Below are 25,203 nucleotides of genomic sequence, written 5' to 3' on the forward strand. Positions count from 1 at the left end.
ATCTATTTTTTCTTGTTTATAGTTACTTCTAATCACACTACATTACATTTGAGTATTTGTATTTCATTAGCTAAAATTTTGGAATAAAAAGTAAATACACACACTCAACAATTTCAAAGATACTTTACAATTTCAAAGAATCTTGACTATTTGTCGAATAGTAGGACTTAATGAAATAAAATAAAATAGAAAATTGAGATTTAACGCACTCTAAAACTCTTCCCCACCATCTCCAAAAGAACAAAAACAAAGACAACCTTAATACGTTTCTTCGTAATTAATAACCATCCATTAATCACTTCATTAATCAGAACAATTAAATATCCTTAAACCGTTTCATCTTTGGCATTTATTTATTCATTCCCTTTCCTTTTTTTGAGACAAGCCATTGATTTCAGCACTCAATGTTGCTTAACCTCTAAAAATAAAAGCACAAGCTAACCCATCCTCATATTTACAAATTCAGCTTTTATTAAGTTACACACAAAAGCAGAGAAAGTGCAAAAACATAGACATCAACATAATGCCTAAGCAACTTCAAAAATCTCTTTCAGATTACCTCTCAAAGATCAAACATAAACCCACCCCACAACCTCCTAATTTTTCCGCCAATAAGACCCTCTCATCTTCCACTAGCTGGTTGCTCCGGGGCTGTAGACACCCCAAAACGCTGTCCTTCTCTGCCGTTGATCGCAAAGAAAAGCAAGCTCAAGCCAAAGATGACGCTGCTACACTTGCAGATATAGATCGTTTCCTCTTTGAGAACTTCAAATCTTTTTATTCCAAAGATGACGATAGTGAAGTTGAAGCCAATACTAGCAATAAACCTAACAACAACAACAACATCGTGAAGAAAGGCAAGAAAGAAGATAATATTGCTCCAAACAAAGAAGAAAATGCAGGAGCTTCAAATTCTTTGTTCGAGTCCCCAAGGTATATACATTTGCATCTAAAAGCTTTTACTATTCCCTTCGATCCGTGATTTTTTTTAGCATTTGTCATAACCCTTAAAAAAATACGAACTCCTAGATAAAAAAAAATGTAATCACTAAAGTCACGTATTATGGACCGGCGGGAGTATTAGATAGAGCATACTTCTACGTAATTATATTTTCAACACATTTTCTATCTCTTCCTTTTTGGCTAAAAAGGTGAAAATTCTTTTCGATAATAAGTGACAGTGAAATTTGAATGACCTGCTTTTGTACTTTCTTCAACTGTGTGATGATCTAATATGAAAATATAAACTATCAGAAAAAATACATTTTTAATTACTTAATTATATTTTCAACAGATACGTGGTACCGCCATCAAATATTAGCGGGTCTCGTCGGTTTTTTGTAGCACGTGGTTCGTCGAGTTCCCTCATTGAAGAAGCTCGGACAAGCATGACAGTTTCAGACGACACTGGATCAACCTCAGCTACGACAAATACGACTTCAAATGATTCATTGGCAATTAGTACCTCGGATGGTTCAAAGGAAACACTGAATGCAGATGATTTTATTACAGTTGTAACGTATTCTCCAAGTCCATACGATGATTTCAGGCAATCGATGCAAGAGATGATGGAAGCGAGGTTGAATGATCAAGGCAAAATCAACTGGGAATTTATGGAAGAGCTTTTGTTTTGCTATTTCAATTTGAACGATAAGAAATCGTATAAGTATATACTTAGTGCGTTTGTGGATTTGATCGTTGTTTTGCGTGAAAACTCCGGCAGAGTACCGGTGATATCACGAAATGTTCGATCATTGGGTGGGGAATTAAACCAGGGGAAAACGTAACGTAAGAAAGTTGTCACGTGTTTAATTTATAATTAGTAGTCAATGTATTGACGGGGAAGCGCAAGAAGCTGTTCTTTTCGTTGCTTCACATGCAAATATCAATATTTATTTTTGTCATGTCACTTTATTTAAGATTGAAGTTAAATCCTTTGTTCATTCAATGGGTTTAGCTTAACTTTTATACACTCTCACTAAAAACAATGCTAACAAATCACCATTTACCCGTTCATAATAAATGAGATTAGTTAAAATACACGGATTTCATGTGCTATTATGTAAAAAAATATTTACAGACGGATTACTCAAAAAGTAATTACAAATAACTCTACTTGGAACTTAAAATAAATGATACGTAAGTAGTATATTATAATAAGTTAAATTACACTAACAATATAAGTAGTATATTTGTATATATATAAATCCAAAATATAAAGATACTTTTTGTCGTAAGGTAAGTCCTTTGTACATTCGCGAGCTTTTCCAGGTCTAGAATTCCCTTCGTCTATGATGTGCACTTTTGTTTTTAAGTGTTACTATATTTTTATGTTGGGGCGCTGGAACCTGGAAGTAACTATTTTCTTTTTTTTTTATGCTGTACTATTATTTATCGAAAACAAGCCAACCGCTCTCGGATATTCATTTGCTTGAACTGCAATAAATCTCAAATCGTATAATATCTAAAATATTAAGATAATCCAATAAAATTTCAAATTGAATGTCAAGACAAAGGAAGAAGCAAAAACCACGGGATACTAAACCATGCAATACACAATTAAGACCATAAAATGGAAACCATTAACATGACGATTCACAGCGATCAAAAGGAACATGAGACTTCAAGCGGACATTCACCCTCTGATTCGTGAGCAACTTGTCTATGCACTTTCCAAAAATATAGTCAGTCCAGTCCCGTAAATACGAAAAGCAAAAGGGGGATATGAACATTTGAAAGGTTGAAATTCCCCGTCCGTCGAAAAAAAGGACGGGTCAAATAAATAATAACTTGCCACTTGGACTCTACACAACGCCTCTTGAAGATTAAGTGACCTCCAAATCAGGTGCCTATGGAGGGTACAGTAGTTCGCAATTTTTTCTTTAAGAAACTTACATTACATTGAAAGGAGGACAATGAGAATCCAACCCATACAAATTGTGTGGACACTCTCATCAATACCACTAAACTATAAGCCTTGTTGCTCAGTTCGTGATGTAAACTCCCAACAACTATAGGGCATTCCAAATTAAGATTCTGTACACTGCTTGAACCACATTGTCAAATGCCCGGCGGCCCATGACAAAGCTCCCCTCAAGAGAAATGGCAGGGGAGGTGGTTTCCTTGTAGTATGATATCACAAAACCCTTCACAAGCATAGCTTCGCTTTTTTTCCTACGCCTAGTCGGCAGCATGAACATACTGTTCACTGACTGACTTTGTGGCTGTGTGCATTCCTAGGTGCGGCAAGTAGGGATTTTTCTCAAGGAAGACTTATAGACTTAAGTAGGATGACTCATACGCCAGCTACTTCAAGATTTCTTTTTAAATATTGATCATACAAAGAATGGTACTTCGCAGGAACATAATCCTTGAATCTGCAACATAACCAACAACTATATGAAATGAAGTTTCTTGCTCAAATAACGGATCAGAGAATAGCTAACTGTACAGATCATACCTGTGAAGGAGAGGTATTCTATCAGGGAGAGAAAATAATCTGGCAATGGATTGAAGAACTTGGCCTATCTTCATTGCTTTAGACTTGAGCGACTTCATATACCCCACGAATTCAAGGTATTCTGTATCAGTAAGCTTTTCTCGGACCTGCACAGGAAATCACGATGGAAACTCTCAACTAATAACCCCAAATTTTGGTACTTATAGATTTAGATGTCTTTGCCAGTTACAAAAGATAAATTTAAGCAGACAATGACAATATCAAGCTCAATGCAATGCCATATAAAGTGTTTATATATTGGCCAAATACATAAACAGCTCCCTAAAGTTGGCACCAAATTTCATTACACTTTAACATACCCTTGTTCCTATTAGACACTCCAACACTCACAAAAGTGTGTCTATAGAACACTTGAGTCACAAAAAGAAGCGTGTGGCCACAAAGCTCGCTGTCATGGACAAGATGACCAATAAATAAGTGACACGTGTAAAGTAGCAAAAAAATTAAAAACTTTCAAGACGAAAAAAAATATTCTTAATAGTCCCTTTCCCCTCCTCCCCTTCGTTGTCTTCCTCATGTTCAGGCAAGAGGGTAGAATAGGTCTGCCACGACTTGCCGGAAAGGTTTCGGCAACCAAGGATATCTGCTACCATTTCCTTTAGGATATAAATTAAGTTGAATGGTTCAGAAGTTTGAATTTCTAAGCAGCGATATTGCTGCTGGTCGGAAACTCTTTTTTCCCATTTTCCGTTTCCATTCCTTCTTGCTTTTATCTTTTTTCTTTTTTTGGATTTGGAAGACGGTAAGAAAGAATCTAGCTAGATCCCATCTTGGTGTAATAAAATGTAAAAAATAAAGAACACATTATATTACTCTTCATTTTCAGTTATATGTTCTCTGATGAAGTATACGATTTCAGAAGCATATCCGAAAGTTCTTTAACTTGCAGGGACCAATTTATATCTTCTAGTTTCTTGCAAAAGAGATATAAGATATACTCATTGAATCAATGCATGTAAATTTGGGGGAAATCACTGGAAAATACAGTAAATCAGTAGAATGAAGAAAATAGAGGATGGGGATAAGGACAGAAACTCTGCCGTCTCAGAGGGAGCTCTGTGAAGAAGAAATAGGAAAGAGAGAAAAAAAATTGACTATCAAACTATTCACGCGCCCAACTCCAAGTGAGTCTGCTTTTTGTGCCATGTGTGCATGAGGTGCTCAGTAGATACATTTTGTGGGTGTTGGAGTGTCTAATAGGAACAAAGGTATGTTGAAGCGTCTAAATGAAATTTGGTGTCAACTTTAGGGGGCTGGTTATGTATTTGGCCAAATGTATTATATTACTTCTGCTCCATAATTTTGTCAACTTGGTTCTTTGGCATGTCACATTTGTGGACTCATCAGTAGTAAATGATTACGTAACGTAACAGAATTTCAGGTTACCTGTGAAACCAGAAACTGAAAAAAAAATAACTGCATCAAGATATTGAGATAAAACGAAAGTTAAGTATCATGATATTCTACATTTTCCTATATCAATCAGCAAAGGATTTTCAAAAGAGAATCAACAGAAAAGTAAAGGTGACACCATGAATTAAATAACTTTGGGATTTATGTAATATACAGAGGCAATCTTTAGTTGCTCACCATCAGTGACACTAAATTGAGATAGACCAAAAGACCAGAAATTGCACAACTGCGGTTAAAGCAAGAAAGACAAACTATGTCCTAGCGTGCTAGTAAAAGATACATAAGAGGTTGATAAAGCAAGAATATAAGTCCCAGCACCTACCTGAACAAGAAAAGCTGATCCTTTCTTCTCCTCATTATTGCAAGGCACAGAGCTATCAATGCCATCTTCATTTTGCAGGTCAACTAAACCTGCAGTCTTTCGTGATGTCATCTCATTTTCAAGCAGGTCTGCTCTATCTAATTTAATGTTTTGTGGACTTCGTTCCTCAGAGTACTGTGACTTCTTATTCTTCAATATATAGCTAGAGCCACTTTCTGACAGCAGGTGATGGGCAACTGAGGAACGGTCAGGACTATCATGAGACTTTCGAGAATGATCTCTTTGACAATCAGGTCCTGTTAATGTTAGCCGAGGCCTCTTCAGAGAACAAGGTGCAATAACATCTTTTGGTTGTTCATCAGGCAATTTATGTTTCATCAAGTCAATTATTTTCTGTTTGCTAATTAGCATTTCTTTTCGTCCAGAGACCAACAAATTACTTGCATGTTTTACAGCCAGATTCTTAACTAGCTTATCAGACCTAAGAGATGACTTATTAGCAGGAAGTATGTCTTCCAGACTGCCAGGGCTGTTCCCTTGCTTAACTGAGGAAGATAATTGATTAGTAGAGCAAGGAAAATCCACTGATGAGTCCTAAGAACACAATCAAGTGAAGAAAGGAATCAGAAAAATGTGCATTACTGGTTGTATTGACTTCAAAAGATGCAGACACTAAATTAACTTACCAGAGAGGTAAAAAGCTTTTCAAAGTGAAGTTTAGGTTGAGAGCTTCCTAGTCTCTTTACTATTTCTGCAAGAGAGAATAGATAATATATATTGAAGAATAACCAGAATCAATAGGTAACAACAATGCCAATCACATTTCATAACAATTACAAATTTAATTACCTCAGGGAGGATAGTTTTATACTTTTATTTGACTTAACTAATAAAAGAAGGATGCAGAGAAACACACAATTTAGCTAAATCACTGCATATAGCATTTTAATAACATGAAAAAGAAAAGAACATGTTGCTTCCTTTCCCTGTTTTCATTTCTATAAAGCTTAACCTATAGATTACAAAGTTGGTATAGGCACCGAGTTATGTGTCATCTATGAGCTTGAACTGATTTAAACGAAGTTCCAGTTGAGGTGAGTTCGGTCAACTTAAACAGAGTGAATAACCAAAAATAGGTGACTTACGCGATCATTGTTCATTTTACAGTCTTTTGTAAGTTACACCAAAAGTTAGGCATTAAATTTAAACAAAACTCATTTACGAAGCTTGTCGAAAAGATTCCCGCAATTGACTTAGAACATCAAAGATATTGTGTATCCAAAACAAAGAGATATCATCCAATATACTCATTTATACATGAAATGAGAAATCAACCGCCAATTAAGAAGGCAACACATATTTGACAGTAATATCAGAAATTTTTATAAACTCTACTAGGGAGCTGGCATTAGGTCACAACCAAACTAAACCAAATATGGTATAAGGTTTGTTCCCCCCAAAGAAAACATGAGTGCAAATGCGAGCCGTGAGCTAACTACCTATATAAAGGCAAGCTAAAGATCTTATCATCAAATTAATGACAAGAGATAAAATAGATTAAATTCACTGGGTATGCTTTGTCCCAAGAAACTATTATGTGAATAGGCTCGTTCATTAGTTCTTTCAGAATGAAGTTTTACTAGAGACAATCAGGTCATGGAACTTTGGCTCTTCCGGAAGACAACTGAGCTGGTGTCTGCATAGCACACATAGTAGATAAGATAGGGATCAATTACAGGCATACTCATGCACGAAGTGCTCCCGCCTGTTGCCGTTTGGGGGAGAGCGGAGAGAATACTAGATAGGAGATTATTAAGCGTGTGCACACATCCCCATTGATTAGCTTAATTTTCCAGTCCAACCGAACAAAATATCAGGGGGGGTTTCTTCAATGCTCAAACCAAACCAAAAACCGATAAACCGGACTGAACTGCTAATTTGAGTTCAGAAATTTTTTGGGTTTCTACCAAATGCTCTAACCCACTACTAGAAATAAACACGCCAAAATATCTGAACCATAATTAAACAGAAAAATGAAACCAGCTGTGAGCGCAACCTTTGATCTTAAGAGATCTATCTGAATAAATCCTAAAGTATTGTTAACCTAGTACTGCTCGCACAGAATATAACCATGTAGCATCAAGCGATCTAGGATGTTCAGGGAAAATGGCATCACTAACTACAAGCAAGAGAGTGCAACAATAAGCCAAAACAAGGTAATGTGGTTTTCTATAACTAGTGATACTTACCCTTGTCATCTGGTTGCATCAATTCTAGTTTTGTAGGGCCACGAATTCTTCCATCACGAAAAAAGCGCGTCAATGAAAAAACTACTTCCCCAAATTTGGAATGACACTGGACGGTCAAAAGAGAAGCAGACACCCTTTAGAAAAAAACAAAATAAAAAACAAAAATAGAGCAAAATACCAATTCAAACAAATCAACCTTGATATGGGGTTGTATCCAACGTGATACTTGTGACTGACGGTTGGAGTATGTGAATCTGCTCAAGATAAAGGAGAAGTTAAAGATATATGCTTCAAAAATGGATAGGTTGCTCTATGCAACAAGCGGAATGATGACCAAATGACAGTAACAACTCTAATTCCGCAAATATGCTGTGGGTGACTCACCTATCACTAACTTCCTATTTGTTGAACTGATACAGCTGACTCATGGCAATGCTTTTAATTCCAACAGTATGAAAGTGTACGTGTGTATATACATATATTCAATATCAGAATGTGCTTAAGCAATCACAACCAAGTCCTTCAAATATCCTATCCTGTATCACAGCTTTGACTAAGTTGTAAGCATGTGATATTTCATTACAGCTTATAGCAGCATTCTGGTCAAATGTATAAGGAAAAAGGGGCCAATATATGACAACAATTTGGTAAAAAATTCTAACTCATACTGACCTTTCATCACAAAAAATTATTGCTCCAAAATCATGTCTATGACGAATAACACGGCCCACAGCCTGATTTACAGCCCTCGATGCTTGTTGAGTATACCAGTCTTCTCCTGTTAGGACCTGTCACATCACCTTTTAGTTTGAACACGCTCAGCCCTTGGGGAAAGGTGGGTTACAACAAGAAACATGCACAGAATTAACTAAACAACTTTTCAGTTTGACCTGTACCTTAGATCCAGTTGATTGCAAGTTCATCTGTTGATCCAGGAATTCACGTTTCAAACGAACCTGATTCAGACATAAGATGCACAATTTTTCATTTAACATTTGTATGAACAGACAACAACGTGGAGGTGACAACAGACTAAGTTCAACACATTTTTTTATCAGACAAGTGCAACACATTTTTCTCCTAAGGAAATTACAGCCTCAGATCAAAATTTCAGATGAATTAAAGATCAAATTACTCCATCCCCTGGATTGCTTACATATATTTTAGATCAACAAATGACCACAAACCAAATAATATCAGGAAAAAAGCTTACTTAAAAACATTAGTTGTTGAAGATGATATGTTAGGATGCAAAGTGACTGAAGATGTAAGTTTTTTATTATAAAAAAATAACTAGAAGACACTTGAATCAGTGAACAACTCCGAACAGAAAATTGACACGATGGCAGTAAGTATGTTCACAAACCTTAGGATCACTCCTTGTGGCAAAGGGGATGCCGGTGATCACAACAGCTCTACCAGCATGGTCAGCAAAATCCAATCCCTCACTCACCTATTGTACCAATCAACCAATAATGAGGAAACATGATCAAACGGTGCCATTTATAACGCCATTATCAATTATCAAGGATAACCTGAATGTATACCATTATATAAGAGCTTAGGAACATATAGGTACTAATGTTTTACATTTCAACCTTTAATATAATTGGTCGGTCCTCTAATTCATTTGACACATCTTTTATGAAATAACCAAGTTGTCTGCTTCATTGTATGTAATAGCAAATAACTTAAATTTATAAGTTCAATGAGTAATGACCTTTTTTCACTAGGAAATCTCCAGAACTAAGTTAGATATTTTCTCAGTGTACAAATATGATAAGTTTGTTAAAACAGTGTGCATAAGGGAATAAGAAATGTGGTCATCTAAGATTTCCCACTTTTAAATTTTTTTCAAAAAATGTAGGTTTTCCCTAGAAAGCAGAAATAATACAACTTACCTTACAGATAGATGTCTCTAAGGAAAGAAGCAGTCATCCAGTGAAGTGCTACGGTTGTCAAATTAGCTTACTATGACAAATTCGCTTTCTTTCTCTTTTTTTTAATGACTGACACATAAGTTAGCTTGTCAATGGCAGCATTCGAAGTCGTAATGTGCAGCCTAACTCACATTTCATGTGTTGCATCCTCACCACAGAACCAAAACCCTGGGGCCATATTCGCTTAAAATATTTGTGGTGAAAATTGTAATATTCAATTTAAACAAGCCATGAAACACCTCCATAAGCAAGTATCCTTTAGCTCTCTGTTATCTACATCACACACTAATTAACCCAGCATAAATTTGTTACAATGCCATCAGACCCAGATTGAGCATCAAACTTAAGCAACAATATACAGGTACAAGCTCAAACAGCTTTGATAAAAAACTTGTGGTACGAAGTCACAGTCCTTTCCTGAACCCCTCCAAGAATCATAATAGCATATTGCCACAACAATCATCTTTAGGATCCATGAGCTTGCAATTAAACGCTCAAAACTCAACAGATATAAATTCTGCTATCAATAACTATGAAAAAAATTTAAAGCAGAAACCTACTTTTCCCCGACAGACTGCAAAAAACACAGCCCCAGATGCTGTTTTGTCCTTCAACTTGGTCATATAATCCTGTCCAAGGCCAAAATTTCTGAGTCAGACATAGACACAGAATGGATGAAAGGAAAGTTACAAAAATTATATGGCATACTTCAATTGCCATTGGAAAAAGAGAAGATTGTCTTGGTTCCACGACAGGCAGCTTGTATTTGCATATCCTTTCCCATATTGTGCTCGAATCCATTGAGTTTGAATGCCCCTGACAATTTTCATAGTGCAACATTAGGCTCAGAGAACAATGCCAAGCGATTGTCTGTTTTCATATGTTCAAAACTTCAAGATCCTTACCGAAGTTTTCCAGCAGCCAATGCATTGCTCCAAAAGGTAATATGAAGGAAAAAATACAAGAAGTCCATCTGGTACAGCACGAGCGAAATTGACTGAAGCATAAAATCAGAAAAGAATAACGTCCATCAGAAACATTATCTGGAAATATCATCAGGATTTCACAGTTATGCATACACCACACAGCATCACATTCCACATACCAATGGCATTCCCAAGCTCTTGCTTGTATTCAATAGAATCACGAGTCCTATATGATGAGTTGAATGTATAACCAGAAGGGCCCACGGGTGCAACACCAGCCCATATCTGATTGTCTGATATAACATGAGGGTTCTCTAAACGAACTGGAAAATCTCTACAAGCAGCAGAAAGGAAAAGAGATAGGAAATCAGAATTCATGCCAGAACAAAATGTAAGTAAAAACATTTTTGGATAAATTGGACTCACAACTTCAATTCCTCAGCAAATGAATCCATCGGAGATAATGTGCCAGAAGTCAAAATGATAGATCCAACACCTAATTTGGAGAACTGCTCCATTGCAATACCTGGATTGAAACACCACCAGCTCAGTGTTCTAGATGCCTTTCCTGCAGCACAAAATCAATTAAAAATATGGATGGGGAAGGAAGAGGGTTAATGGTTAAGAAAACAAAAAACTATGGAGTACGCAAGTATCCCAAGAACTGATGTTAATTTTGCACTAAGCCAAAGGAAAATTTGACTACCTTTAAGGGAATCTATGCCACCTCCTTGAACTTCCTGAACATGAACCTGATAAGACATGAAAAAGCTTCAATCAGACAACTTACTGAGAATCAGGATTTAGTACAATGGCGTAAGTCCCCAACAAATCATTCTTCAACCAGCCAACCAAAGAAAAAAGGGAAACATATTCTCTTAACTTACACGATAGTATTGGGCATGAGGGTTTCCATCATTCCTGAAAATCATTTGTAGAATGTCACCCATGCTTTCCAATCTGCAGACTGTGCTTTTTGACTTGTTTGTTTTTCCATCTTCGGTAGTGTTTGCATCTGATTAGAGGAGCAAGAATACAGTGATTTCAAATGGAAAAGCATCATACAAGCTACAAAAACTATAAAACACTATATCACTCCTGGCTACAAAAGCTAAGAACAACCCAAATCTTTTCTGCCCCGTTTCATTTCATGGAACACATTTCTTTTATTAAAAAAAAGTAAATAAGTGGATTCCATCACAGAAAAAGGGGTCAAACCTTGGTAAACAGAAATGTACATTAGCTTCTGACACAATGCTAATTTGGCACATCATAAACGTTAAGTGCATGTTCTCAAAAAAATACAATTAACATAACAATACATGTTTTCCCTATGAAACTAACTTCATGACCAAATTTTAACTCTAGTTTAACAATTTTCGACCACTAAACCTATAATGAATGAATCGAAAGCTAACTTATTAGTCTTCGTGTCAAGTTAAACAGTGATGCAAACAAACCTTTCACTCCAAAGTAGATCTGAGACATGGTAAACTACATTCATGGGGTCAAGGCAGTAAGAACTCACCTTCTTCAAGAAGTACAGTTGCTTCCTCAATTATATCAATGAGCATGTTGGCAGTTTTCTGTGTGATATTTAGATCAGCAAGAAACTCATAAATGTATGGCCCAGGCTTCGTGAAACCCAACTCTTTTGAATCAATGGACACTTCAGCAATTTTTTTCTCAAGCTTCAAAAGAAGTGCTGCATGAGATGCACACTGTTAAAGAGTGAGTGACACCCATATACTACCTCAGGTACAAAGGAGTTAAACAAGTGAATTTAGTATAAAACGACTGAGAGGAACAAACACAACAAAATCGAAGTAACGAGCAACTTGATTGAACTCTAATGAGAAATGTCTCTTAAATTGCAATGGACGCTTACAGACTTGTCTCGAATAATTAAAGGCAATGCACTATAAGCTCAATACCCATGAATAGAACTTTATCAAAAAAATACCCATGAATAAAAACATGTCCGATGCATCTATCATAATTTTATTCAAAAATTAGCGATTTACCTTTGAGAATAGCGAAGTTATCTGGATTACATGATTTGTCACTTGAGTTCTCCCTCCTTGCTATCGAAAGGTCTATACAAGTTTTAGCTTCAGAAATGCAAGCTGTCAGAAGGCCAGAAGAAAGGTCAAAAGAGGCTGCATCAGCACACAAGCTTTCCTGGTCAAAACAGAAAACCATCAAAAAAAATTAGAATTGAATCTTGAATTACAATAGAAGCATGACACAAGGGTGAGCAAGGGTGGGCATTCTAAGAAAATACTGGCATGACAATTGAAGGTGCAATTTACCAAGTTATGAGCTTCATCAAATATAAGTATACTGTTTGTCCACTGAATGTTCAAAGATTTTCTGTATCCGCGATCAATAAGATAATTGTAAGGTGCAAATAATATGTCCACAGTCTTGTGAAGTTCTCGTGATACATAATAAGGGCACCTATAAAGAAAAAAAAGTGAGTCCACATCATATTATCAGCATTCAATGACAAGACTTGCAAGAAAAACCTACGGGCCACTGCTTCTTCCTATGTTGACCAAATCCTCTATGTCAATAGGCTCCTCTCCTAGACTGGGATTAGTCTTCATGAACTCTGTACATTATAAAAGCATAAACAGTCATAATTGACCAAGCACAGTAAATAACAGCAACAAAAAAAAAGTTATAAGTTTAGATACACAATCACCTTTTATATTTTTGTATTAGATCCACAGACTTTTTACTATCATTTGTCCAGCTCAACTATGAAGAATTTGAGTACAAGTTACTAAATATGCTAATGTACCTGCAACGCGAGAAAAGTGGCCACAATAACGTTTTTTGCGCTTTTTGCAAAGTGCATGGCAGGCATTTGTCTGTGTTTTTCCGCGCAGAAGACTCACTTCTTCATGAATGCACAGTTGTTCCCGAGATCCTAAGACTACCATTTTTGGCCTATACATCACATTATATTGATAGAATCAGATACTTTATAGCATATACAGATCTAAAGTATTGCAAATAAGTAACCCTTTTAAGAACATGCCAACCGCTGAACTAGGACACTATTTGAAAGAGATTCAATATTATGCTAACATAGTTGGTCAACAGTAAAACATAGTGCTAAAGCCACCTGTTCAATAATGCAATCACAATCTATACCTATAATTGGTCCTCTTTAACTCTTTCACCACTTGTCGAATTTGGCTGTGTGTGCGTGATGCATATACAATATTTGGTAATGCTGAGGATTCAAATTGAGAAGACTCATCTGACTGCTGGCTACTGGCAATACGGTCTCTTATTCCACTCTTCCGGACTGAGAAACCCCCCAAACTCTTCCTCCAAGCCAATGTGGCACAAAGAAGACACAGGGTCTTTCCTGTCCCAGTTGGGCTCTCAAGCAATGCATTACATCTCTGCCACATCACAAGCATTCACTCAGTAAAACAAGCTTTGAAGACTACAGGGGGAGAAAATGGGAATACAGGCATGGAACACACTTCATGTATACTAAGGTGATTTCAATTCTAGAAATATATTTTGTCTCTAGCACCTCGGATGTTGCTTCTACACTTCAAAAAAAAATTAGTCGTACAGCTGCTTACTGTGAACATACCAAGTTGATGGGACCACGGAGTGGCGGAGCCACAGCTAATGAAGGGGGTTCAATTGAATCCTTTTCGTTAGAAAATAGTACTGCACAAATTGCGCAGAAACATTTTTTTGTATATATATATATAAACTTCTGAATCCCCTTGACATAAGGAAAGTTTTCATTGTGGTGGCAAAGATAGCTCTAAAATTGTTTTAGGTCGCAGATTCTAATTTTTTGAATCCCCTTGTAAAAATTCCTATCCTATCAAGAAGCTACAACAATGAGGGTTATGTTCCTTATTCCTATCAACAGAAGCCCCATTCAAACAATGATCAAAGTATCTAATGTCAAATGGTCACTAGTCGAAATATTAACTCGCAAAAAACCGGGTCAAGAATCAAAACTCTGCAAAACACAACTTCTTTTTTCACATTCCATCCAAAATAAAGTATGGGTGATTCGTTGATTATTAACTTCAACAACTAATTTCCAAGATATCAGCTGAATATGGTATATACTAAGGATAACCCAAAAATTCAACTTAACATTAAGAAAATAACGATACCCTAAATTTATAAAACAATGAATGACTAAGGGAGACATACATTTTGAAGGGACTGAATGACTTTTTCCATGTAAGTGATCTGGCAATCGTAAGCCTCGTAAGGGAAATCGACATCGATTCCCCCAATCTTATATGTCGGCATTTTCTCGAACGAGTTGAATGCGATGATTCGCTTCGACTGAAGAGTCTTTTGCTTCTGATAAACCCTAGGACTGTGCCACGTTGCAGTGCCTTCGAGGTTTTCCCGCCATATTCTTGCGTTCTTTTGATTGTCAACTTACTTACGTGGCGATGGACACGCTAATATAATGGCCAAAACGTGGAAATATTGAAAAGGAATGACAAAAATAGTTCCTTATGTTTGGATAGGTTTAAAATAAATATTGTTGTAAACAATTTTAATATTTTAAATTTATTAAAAGTACGCATTTTGTTATAAATATAATTGTATTTAAGATGAATGTCTATATTTTAGAAAAATTTTAGAATTTATTTCTTGGTGGCTAAATTATTTTTTTCCTATAAATAGAGAGGTTCTGTTTCACTGTAATTAATCCTAAATCAATAAGAATTTCTTCTTATTACTTTTCTTTGCGATACTCTTTTCTTCTATTGTTTTATAACACATTTAGTCTTCTTCAATTTTTTAATAAACTCATGCTCAATGAATTGTGTCAAGCAAAATTCATTGAGTCTAATCTTGTCTGATCTTGGGGCACATCATAAGTTATAACCACTGGCTGGCAAGCCTAGTCAAGATAATATTCAAACAACAATAACAACTCAGTATAATCTCACTAGTGAGGTCTGCGCAGACCTTACCTCTACCCTAGGGTAGAGAGGCTGTTTCCGATAGACTTTCGGCTCCCTCCCTCCAAAAACTCTCCACCTTGATCTTGGGGTGACTCAAACTCACAACCTCTTGGTTGAAAGTGGAGGGTGCTCACCACTAGAGCAACTCACTCTTGTCCCAGATAATATTCAAACAAGTTTTAAAAATTTGATTGTTTGTTATTGAGATCAAAACAAATATGAACATATGTATCCTTGTCCCTTCCAAGTGTAATGGTTTATATTATTTTTATTCGGAAAAGTGTCAAAAATATTCCTTTACTATTCAAAAATATTCACTTATACCCTCCGTTATACTATTGGTCCACTACAAATCCGACGTTGTAAAATTAGTATAAAAATACCCCTTTGCTAATAGGACCTTCCACCATGACAAATTTATCTCATGTGGCCTGACATATCGCTAAGGTAGATGCCGTGTGGCATGCCACCTTGTCACATCTATCCCATTTTACCCTCTAAGCGACTTCTTCTACCACCACCACCTCCATCTTCACCCAACCACCACCAACATCACTTCCTCCTTCACCATACATCTATTCTTCCACCACCATCAAATCACTAGTCTTGACCCACCATTCTGTCACCAAATATCAGTCGAAATTTTTGATTTTTTGGTTTTATTTTCGAATTTGGTTTCAGCTAATGTGAAATAGACCCAGGACCGCTTGGCAACTAATTAAACTCAAAGAAGTGAAAGATGCTTTCCAGCTACCACAACAAGAACGAACATCTCATAATTCGTGATTTACTGAAATGTTCAGAGCATAATGAAAGATTTTTATATGATGGTATATTCTATTGGTTTCTAGTTCAATGCTTTAGGATTTTAGTGTGTAGAGATTTTCTTTAGACAGTCATTGCCGCTAGTATACTTTCTAAAATGAGAAAAGAATAATGTTTCATTGCTATCTTATGTCACTTGCTTCGCTTATTTTATGCTATAAGCAATTTTAGGTTCCATTTCCAGCTATAGAACTCAGCTTGTATAGTAGAAAAAGCTATGTTTAATTACAATATACATCTTTGCAATCTAATTTAGTAGTAACAGGTTATATACATTTTTCATATTTTTTCCCTCCTTTTCCAGCTTGCATAATGCACTTAAATTTTGTCAATGCATTTGGGCACAATGTTCTTTTCATCCTCTATCTTTTGACAAAATAAAATACTGCCTACTGAAGTTGCTCCAACAAGCTTTGGCACTTTGGTAGATTCGAAAATAAAATCATGAAATCAAATTTTTCGATTAATTTTTGGTGAAAGAATGGAGGCCAAGACTAGTGGTTTGATAGTGGTGAAAGAATATGTGCGCGGTGAAGAAAAAGGTGATATTGGTGGTGGTTGGGTGAAGAGGAAAGTAATGGTAGAAGAAGAAGAAATAGGGGAGGGGGTAGAATGGGATAAGTGTAATGAGGCGACATGCCACGTGGCATCCACCTCAGCGATATATCATGCAACATGTGATAATTTTGACATTGTGGAGGGTCCTAACGGCATAAGGATATTTTTGCACTAGTTTTATGACATCGGGGTTGTTGTGGACCAATAGCATAACTGACGGTATAAATGAATATTATCAAATAGTAGAGGAATATTTTTTTACCCTTTTTCCTTTTTTTTATTCAATAAATAATAAATTATTTTTTATATGTGCCGACAAATTTAATTTCTTTCACCCATATCCTTCTGACGCAAATCATATAACTCCAAATTACACCTAACTTTAAATTTTACACCCTAATATAAAATATGGAGTATTGGTTTCGCAAATACTTATAAAAACATGATCATGAATATAACAAAATATCACTCCTAGTATAATTAACCTCGATACAAGGAGAATAAGAGATAACAAAAAATATAATTGCGAACTAACTTCATCTTTCCATAATTATATATAAACATAAAATTAGTAAAGACAAATTCTAACTTATGGTGTTCCGTATGAGTTGTATACATAAATTCTAACTAATAGCGTTCAAAGTGGGTTTTATATCCAACTCACTAAGAAAAATCGTTTGTTGCCAACTCGACAACTTCATAATTGACACATTGATAATTAAATAGCATACAATCATTGTTCAATTATTCAAATTACAAGGTTTTCGTTAAATGATTATCTTAGTAGAGTTGTCGAAGGTAATGATATATTGAAGGAGCAAAAAGAGTTAACTGGATTTTGCATAGTTGGCAGATGTAAATATTTTGATTATTATAAAAATATTAATAGAAAGGAAACAAATATGCCTAGAGGGCTTGAGCTTCACTTTCATGTTTTCAATCTTGATGAGCAGAGTGAGGTGATATATCGAAGTGTTTTGGCTCGCGTTTAGTCTTAACAATGATTGGTGATATATCAGTGTTATGGCATATCGTATGAGGAATACATAATAATAATGACTCTCATATATTAATGCATAGTGTAATAAAAAAAAAAGGTTTACATATCAATATTTATATCGTATAGTTAGAAATCATCAAGTATGAGACATTTTCCATTTAAGTTTAATTTATTACGTTAGATTTACTTTTATACAATAGTTTGTATGGATATACTGTAGTTATGATATTAAATTTATTTTGAGTGAAAAAATACTTTTATCCTATGATTAGATGTAGGGGTGTTCAAAATCGAACCGAAATCGAAAACCGAACCGTAAAAGTGGCTTAATGGCTTATTGGTATCGGGTTAACGGTTTAACGGATGGGGAACGGATTAAATTTTTTTTATTAACGGTTTATCGGTTTGGAGGCGGATTATTCAATTTTCTTAACGGATAATCCGTTAACCCGTTAAGAATATATATATAAATATATATCTTGGGGTTCAGTCATATATTACTCTCTAGTTTCATGCTAATTAACATTTTGTTGTATTCTCACTTAAGACACAAAACTAATGTGATTTTATTGTAATTATCTAGAACATTCACAAGGTTCTACACCATTCGTTAATAGTTATATCATTTAGATTGCAATTGATTAGTCTGCTTGTTCATTCGATTTGTCTGTGTAACATTATACTTCGTTAACTAGAACATTCACAAGGTTCTACACAACTTTTATGAACTGTGATTCTGTCATTATGTGAACAAGACCAACAAACTAGCTAGCTGAACTGTAACATTATACTTGGTGTTTCCAGTAGCCCTTTTATTTAATTTTAGTTCGGTCCCATAATAAAAGTAGTCAGTCCAAACAGGTTTTTAATTATTGGGTGGCCCGATAACTGTCCGATAATAGTTAAACCGATACCAATCTGCCCGATATCTTATCGGGTGGCTAGTGGATTAATACATTAAAAAACCGATAATCAATAAGCCGAACCGTTAAGAGTAAATAACCGTCTAATCCGTCCGATAAACAGCCCTAATTATATGGACTTTTGCCAAAAGCCCGCATTTCTTTAATGGTCGGATGTACAACAAAAAAAAGATGATCGTGTAGTAGACCCAAATCAACATGTATCCAAGCAATGAATAGTGAATATTTTAACACTCATCCGCTTTCTTCCCCATCACCTCTTTAATTCGTTTTGCAGCAAATTCGTGTCACACTCGTACACTAAAGGACTCAAAGTTTATAGGAAAAACTACATTGTATAACCGCTATAAAAAAATAGCAGGTAAAATATATATATTTTTTATATTAACGTATAATATATATTTTATATATAATCAATATATTTTTTTTTTCTTGTAACGATCTAACCGGTGTTTTGGGTATTTGTACTTCGCTCGGTGGTTTGAGGGCATGAGTAGCCCCGTATGATGTATTACGACTTGTGTGTATCGTCGGTTTTAGTTTTCGGGTGATTCGGAATTAGTTTGGAATAATGAATTTCATTGTTGAAACTTTAAGTTGGAAGAGTTTACCAAGTTAGACTTTTGTGTGCTTGACTCCGGATCGGAGTTTTTATGGTTCTGTCAGGTTCGGATGGTAATTTTGGACTTGGGTGTATGCCCGGATACACATTTGGATATTTCTAGAAGGTTTCAACACTATTTGGCAAAAGTTGAAAATTTGAAGATTTGGAATGTTCATAAGTTTAACCGAAAAATGACTTTGAGGATATCGGGTTCGGACTGTGGTTTCGGGAATTGAAATAGCTTCGTTATATCATTTGGGACTTGTGTGCAAAATTTGAGTTCATTCCGGGTTGATTTGATATTTTTCGTCACGAGTTTTAGAAGTTGAAAGTTCACAAGTTCATTAAGTTCGATTTGATATGTGATTCGTAGTTTTGATATCGTTTAATGTGATTTGAGGCCTCGAGCAGATCCACGTTATGTTATGGAACTTGTTGGTATGTTTCAACGGGGTCTTGAGGGTCTCGGGTGTGTTTCGGATGGGCTGCGAGCTATTTCTCTATGTTTTTGGACTGCTAGTTTGCTGGTGTGCCTGTTGTTCTTCGCGATCGCGAGGATTGTTCCGCGATCGCGTAGGAGGAATCACTAAGCAGAATATAAGTACTCTATTTCTACGAATTTTGATATTTTATTACTTTTTGAGTTAGAGAGCTCAGATTTGGACGATTTTAGAGGGGATTTTTACGTGTTGGATAGGAGTAAGTGTTCTTTATCCGGATTTGATTATATTTCGTAATTCCATATTTGTTTTTAACATATTAGTGACTTGAATAAGAGAAAATGAGAATTTTTGTAAAATCTTTTAAAAATATAAAATTAGGATTTGAAAGTCGTTTTGATATCGGAATTTGATAATTTTGGTATGGTTGGACTCGTATCAGAATGGGTGTTCTGATTTTATGAATTTTGTCAGGTTCCGAGGTGCGGGCCCAGGGTTGACTTTTTAGTTTTCTTTAAAGATCGAAACTTTATTATTCGAAATAGTTTCATATGTTTTTTTATTTATGATAGTTATTTTGGCTAGATTTGAGCTGTCCAGAGGTTGTTTCACACGAGAAGGTCATTTTAGAGTATCCGTTTAGCTTCTTCGAGGTAAGTATCTTGTCTAACTTTGTTGGGGGGGGGGGGGGGGGAACTACCCCTTAGGATTCGAGTTGATTGTACTATTTATGTTATGTGAAAATCGTGTACGCAAGGTGGTAAGTGGGTATACGGGCTATATGTGGTATTTGACCGGTTTAGATTATCTAGACTATTTTCATGCCTTTAATTTAATTGTCATGAGGTGTTATATCTCTCGTTGTTGATCTACTCTTACATGCTCTATTGGACGTTGTTAGCACATATTGTACCTCTTACTTGTTATTTTGCCCTTATATGCTTTAGTTGAAGTTATTGCCTTCCTTATTGTCTTGTTACCTCTTAATTGTTGAGTCCCTTCCATGACTCCGTACCTATTTGCTACCTGTTTTAACTGTTTTACTTCCACACCTTAGTTTTTACGTGCTTTACTTATCCTGTTATTTTTGTAATATTTGTTGCATTCTTTTGATTATTACGTGGTTCCTTTATTGTCGTGCACTCATGCTCTTTGATTATATAAATTATTGTAAATTGAGTTATTTGATTGTTATTGTTAATTTAAATTGCTTGTCAATCGGGTTGCGCGCCGCGACAGATGAAATGAGGGAGGATTGTGATATTGGAATATGGTGGGATCGGGCTGTGCGTCGGTTGCGCACCGCAACATGTGAAATAAGGGAGGATTGTGATATTGAATTATGGTGGGATCGGGTTGCATACCGCAACGGGTGAAATAAGGGAGGATTATGATATTGATATATGATGATACAGTGGGATCGGGTTGCATGTCGCAACGATTGTATATGTGATACTTGATATTGTTTATTGTTATTATGGTGGAATAAATGAGGATTATGATATTGATAAATGATGATACGGTGGGATCGGGTTGCGCGCCGCAACGGATTGTGTGTGTTATACGTGTTGTTGTTATGTCTTGTGCTAGTCATGCATCATACGTGAATTGTTGTATTAATTCAAGGTGTCAATCTGTGCTTCCGTGGTTACTTGGTGAATTAATTTTCAAGATAAATTTACGGCACAGAGTCATTATCTCATACCTTGCTGAGTTGTTGGTAACATAATAGTTTTAAATAAAATAATTATTAACATGCTGTCCTTATGTGACACTTAAGTTAAAACTCGTCGTTTCATTTGGTACTTTACTATTCTTAATAGTCGTCATATTTCACTTTAATTAATTTCTCAACTTAAATATCCTTACCTTATCTGATGTTATTACATTACTTAAAAATTGTTATCATGTTTTAATTTAATAAATTTTATGTTTAATTCAGTAGCTTATCTGATGCTTTATTTTATTTGAAAAATATTATTTTCTTCACCCAAATGATTTATAAAATAAACTTATTTTCTCATTTGATTCCTACTTTATTCAAAGTTGTTATTATGACTTATCATATATAAATAAATATCTTGAATATTTTAATTAACATTTGACGCGGATACAATGTACATGGTGGCACGTGGGTTTTGCCGTGCGAAAGTGATTTGGAAAGAAATGTGGGCACAAGGTGCCATACGTGTAAGATTTGAAAGTTGCAACTTATGAATTGAGATTATGAGGAGTAGCACCTCGGGTAATTCTTGTTGTAAATTGTGCATTAGGAACGATTTGATTGATTGAGTTGTCATTCGTTTCTTTATTACCCGTCTATTTCTTGTTGTTATTCGTGCTTCTATTATTTTCACTGTTGATTGTAAATTTGTGATCATTCCGCGGTTGGTCTTACATTGACGCTTCTTTCCATTGTTAGCTTTAAGTTATGTCATGCACACGTTTTCATGTCTGGTAGGTATCTTGACCTAACCTCATCATAACTCTATCGAGGTTAGGCTTGATACTTACTAGGTATCGCTGTGGTGTACTCATGATATGCTTCTGCATATTTTTGTGCAGATCCAGGTACTTATGGTCGAGTCAGTTTGAGATTTATGTCTGCGCGGATGGAGACTTCAAGGTATACTTGCTTGACGTTCGCAGGCTCCTAAGTCACCTTCTGTTGTATTTTATTTCCATTATTTCCTATTATTCTAGGACAGTGATGTATTGTTATTTCTAGTGACTCTTAGAAAAGCTTATGACTTGTACTATTAATTTTCGGATTATATGATTGACGTTGGCTCAGCTATGTTGTATCAGCTATTATTTAATATATTGCAGTTAAGTAGTTAAAGTTCAGTAATAATCAGTACATGGTAGGCTTACCTAGTCTTAGAGACTAGGTGCCATCACGACATCCCAGGGTGAGATACTAGGGTCGTGACAAGTTGGTATCAGAGCTCTAGGTTCATAGGTGCTACGAGTTATAAGCAGGTTTAGTAGAGTCTTGCGGATCAGTATGTAGACGTCTGTAATTATTTTTGAGAGGCTATGAAACTATTAGAAAATTCCACTTGTTTCATTTCTTATCGTGCGACATTGATTCAGCTTGAAGCATATATCTCATATTCCTTTGCGTCCACTCGTGTATGATATTACGCACTCGGTATCAACTATGCGTCGAAGGTTCGTGATGTTTGTGGATGGGATATGAGGTAGCTAGGGATGCTCAAACATTGTCTCAATGTGTCGTCCATACTGGGGATGCGGATGTACTGAGAGACTAGTCAGTTGTTCACGTGGGGGTGCAACGGTTTCTGGCATCTAGTTGATAAGTATGAACTTGGGAAGATTTAATTGGTTGCCTAATTGTCGTGATCGTGGTAGGGTCACGAGGTGGATTATGATATGAGGATAGTGGGTGGTATTAGAGACTATGTGGTTTGTATGAGATTTCTACTCACCGAAAGGTATATATTATAATTCAAGGCACTGGAAGAAGCGAGTTTGACTGTCACGAGGATGGGTATGTGCTTAGTAGATGATTTGAGGTATCTCATGATTGGTGTTGTACAAGCTATGGGGGTTAGTATGGTGGATCATCGAAAGTTGTGTCCTATGGCTTCACGCCAAGTGGGGGAGTCCACTATCAACGATCAGATTGCAGGGCCATGTGTTATATCAGTCCTGACCGGCGATGTATATGTAGTGTTGAAGGGTTCCCCAGAATCTGTCAGAATCTGTATATGATTAGGATCTGAGATTGGTATGTGATAATGCTGGGACTTGCGGTATTTCTATGTCATTAATAATTATACATCTCAGTATCAGGAAGGTAAAGGAAACAGTTTTAGACTCACATAAAGTCTCTTCAAAGTGGGTGTCTCGATTGTGGTATTTTTGGGGTTCTTACGAGGGAATGTATCGGCTTATGAGTCTTAGGGCGGTGTGGTTTTCTGCTAGGATCTCTTGTGGTGAGCTTTGGGTAAGGATCGTGGTGTTATGGCAAGGAAAAGTATCACCTTGAGGGTAATTCAGAAAAAACTCAGAGGAATAGGGCAACTTGGTAGTAGGTTAGGTCAACACAGTAATGGCATGACCGGTTCTTTGGGTACTTATGATGTGGTGAGTCTCTACAGGTGTTTTATGACAATACTCTTGGGTTTGGCGACCTACGTAGCTTGGTTGAGTTAGATAGATTCGGTTCTAATGGCTTGGCTATGTGCAAATGGGTTTCGAAGAGTTCTCGATGGTTTCTACTACGGTTTGAGATGGATATTTCCTACCGACGTGAGGAGCATGTTGCGTATTGTGATTTTCTCCTGGATGGGATCAAATGGAAGATTTTTGACTGATCGGGTATGTATCATGCTGGTGACTCAGAGTTGATTAAGAGATTCTCATGCTCTTCATATGATGGCATGATAGATGCGGTGCGTCTTGTGGGATTGAGATTTGCATGTACAAGGTGACAATTCAGTTTTGAAGGGAAGGCCATGAATTCTTAGACAACATGGACGGTTTTAGATGACTAGATAAATGCTATTACTACTTGGTATTGCCTAATAAGGGTGCGTATTTCAGAGGACGCACTGTGTTTTGGCTTACGAATGCTTCATTGGTGTTGCGGTACTCGCATGGTTGATCGATTGCTGATGTTTAGATTTTACTATGTGGCATGGAAGACTTATAGAAGTATTTCTCATGAGGATGATTATGTATGAGGGATTTGTTAGTCATCCGAGTGGTGGAGTTGGGATCGGCTATGGTGATTCAGGTGTTCTATGGACTTGGAGACTGGGAGTTCTAGGAAACATATTATTTCGGGGTTGCAGACTGTGAAGTTGTGGCCAAAGTTAGCTAGATGGTGATACGTGTTATGGCTAGACCTTTGTGGGCTTTTGGATGGTTATTTATCCATTTGGGGGTGATTGGAGTTGATTTGGGGGCCCATTGGTAGGCATGAGGAGGATGTGTATTCCATACCGGGTCGGATTTGGTGGCTCGGCAATGTTATTGCTGAAAGATGTATCATTTGGTTAGAGCTGAGCTTGTTCGTGTCCTGATATGTTCTATGTGTTACTCTTATACGCTATGGGGGGTTGTAATTTGTTGGTTATATGCACAACCGATGCGGTTCTTTTTGGGCTTTGTAGCGAAATTCGAGCGAGATGGTTATTGGGTTGTTAAATAATTGATTGTGCATTGTCTATGGTCTTTTCAGGTTGTGGTATATTGTGTTATTTACTTCTCCATGGTTATGGTTATGGTCATGCACTTCGTGTACTTGATGTCGAATTGCGTGTAGTTGTTGATTTTGAGCATTGTAGCTTTAACTATTTCGTATGGTCCGATGTTTGGATGGGTCACGCATTGTAGCGGGGCTATGTTGGGATACGATCCTTTGTGTTAGATGTCTTGGTCCTACTATGTGTGATGGGTTCATAGCATTGCGTTTTAGTGGTACTTGTTAATCTGATAAGTGGTTATGAGTTTCTACGTGCTTCTTTCATCATCGG

The 25,203-nt window shown here is 36.3% G+C and overlaps 2 protein-coding genes across 3 annotated transcripts; one reads left to right on the forward strand and one right to left on the reverse strand.

Annotated features, from left to right (window-relative positions):
• Positions 1-523: 523 nt before the first annotated feature.
• LOC104116896 (transcription repressor OFP14) lies at positions 524-1,852 on the forward strand. Its single transcript, XM_009627852.4, has 2 exons — positions 524-933; positions 1,295-1,852. The coding sequence occupies exons 1-2, from the start codon at positions 524-526 to the stop codon at positions 1,785-1,787; spliced, it is 903 nt and encodes a 300-aa protein (XP_009626147.1). The 3' UTR covers positions 1,788-1,852.
• Positions 1,853-2,646: 794 nt separating this feature from the next.
• LOC104116897 (regulator of telomere elongation helicase 1 homolog) lies at positions 2,647-14,810 on the reverse strand. 2 transcript variants are annotated; one of them, XM_009627854.4, is made up of 23 exons: positions 14,574-14,810; positions 13,533-13,789; positions 13,177-13,325; positions 12,903-12,984; positions 12,683-12,830; positions 12,395-12,551; positions 11,899-12,075; positions 11,258-11,385; positions 11,077-11,122; positions 10,797-10,896; positions 10,550-10,704; positions 10,350-10,441; positions 10,153-10,260; positions 10,005-10,073; positions 8,871-8,957; positions 8,401-8,460; positions 8,177-8,292; positions 7,701-7,758; positions 7,505-7,610; positions 5,942-6,006; positions 5,256-5,849; positions 3,461-3,606; positions 2,647-3,377 (listed from the first exon to the last, which is right to left on the reverse strand). In XM_009627854.4, exons 1-23 carry the CDS (start codon positions 14,673-14,675, stop codon positions 3,296-3,298), a joined length of 3,084 nt encoding a protein of 1,027 aa, XP_009626149.1. In that variant the 5' UTR covers positions 14,676-14,810; the 3' UTR covers positions 2,647-3,295. The 2 variants fall into 2 exon arrangements, with proteins under 2 accessions (XP_009626149.1, XP_070053855.1); XM_070197754.1 differs by having other exon boundaries at positions 10,797-10,938.
• Positions 14,811-25,203: the final 10,393 nt, after the last annotated feature.

The sequence above is a fragment of the Nicotiana tomentosiformis genome, chromosome 3 (assembly GCF_000390325.3).
Source record: "Nicotiana tomentosiformis chromosome 3, ASM39032v3, whole genome shotgun sequence".
In the NCBI taxonomy this organism is placed as follows: Eukaryota; Viridiplantae; Streptophyta; class Magnoliopsida; order Solanales; family Solanaceae; genus Nicotiana; species Nicotiana tomentosiformis.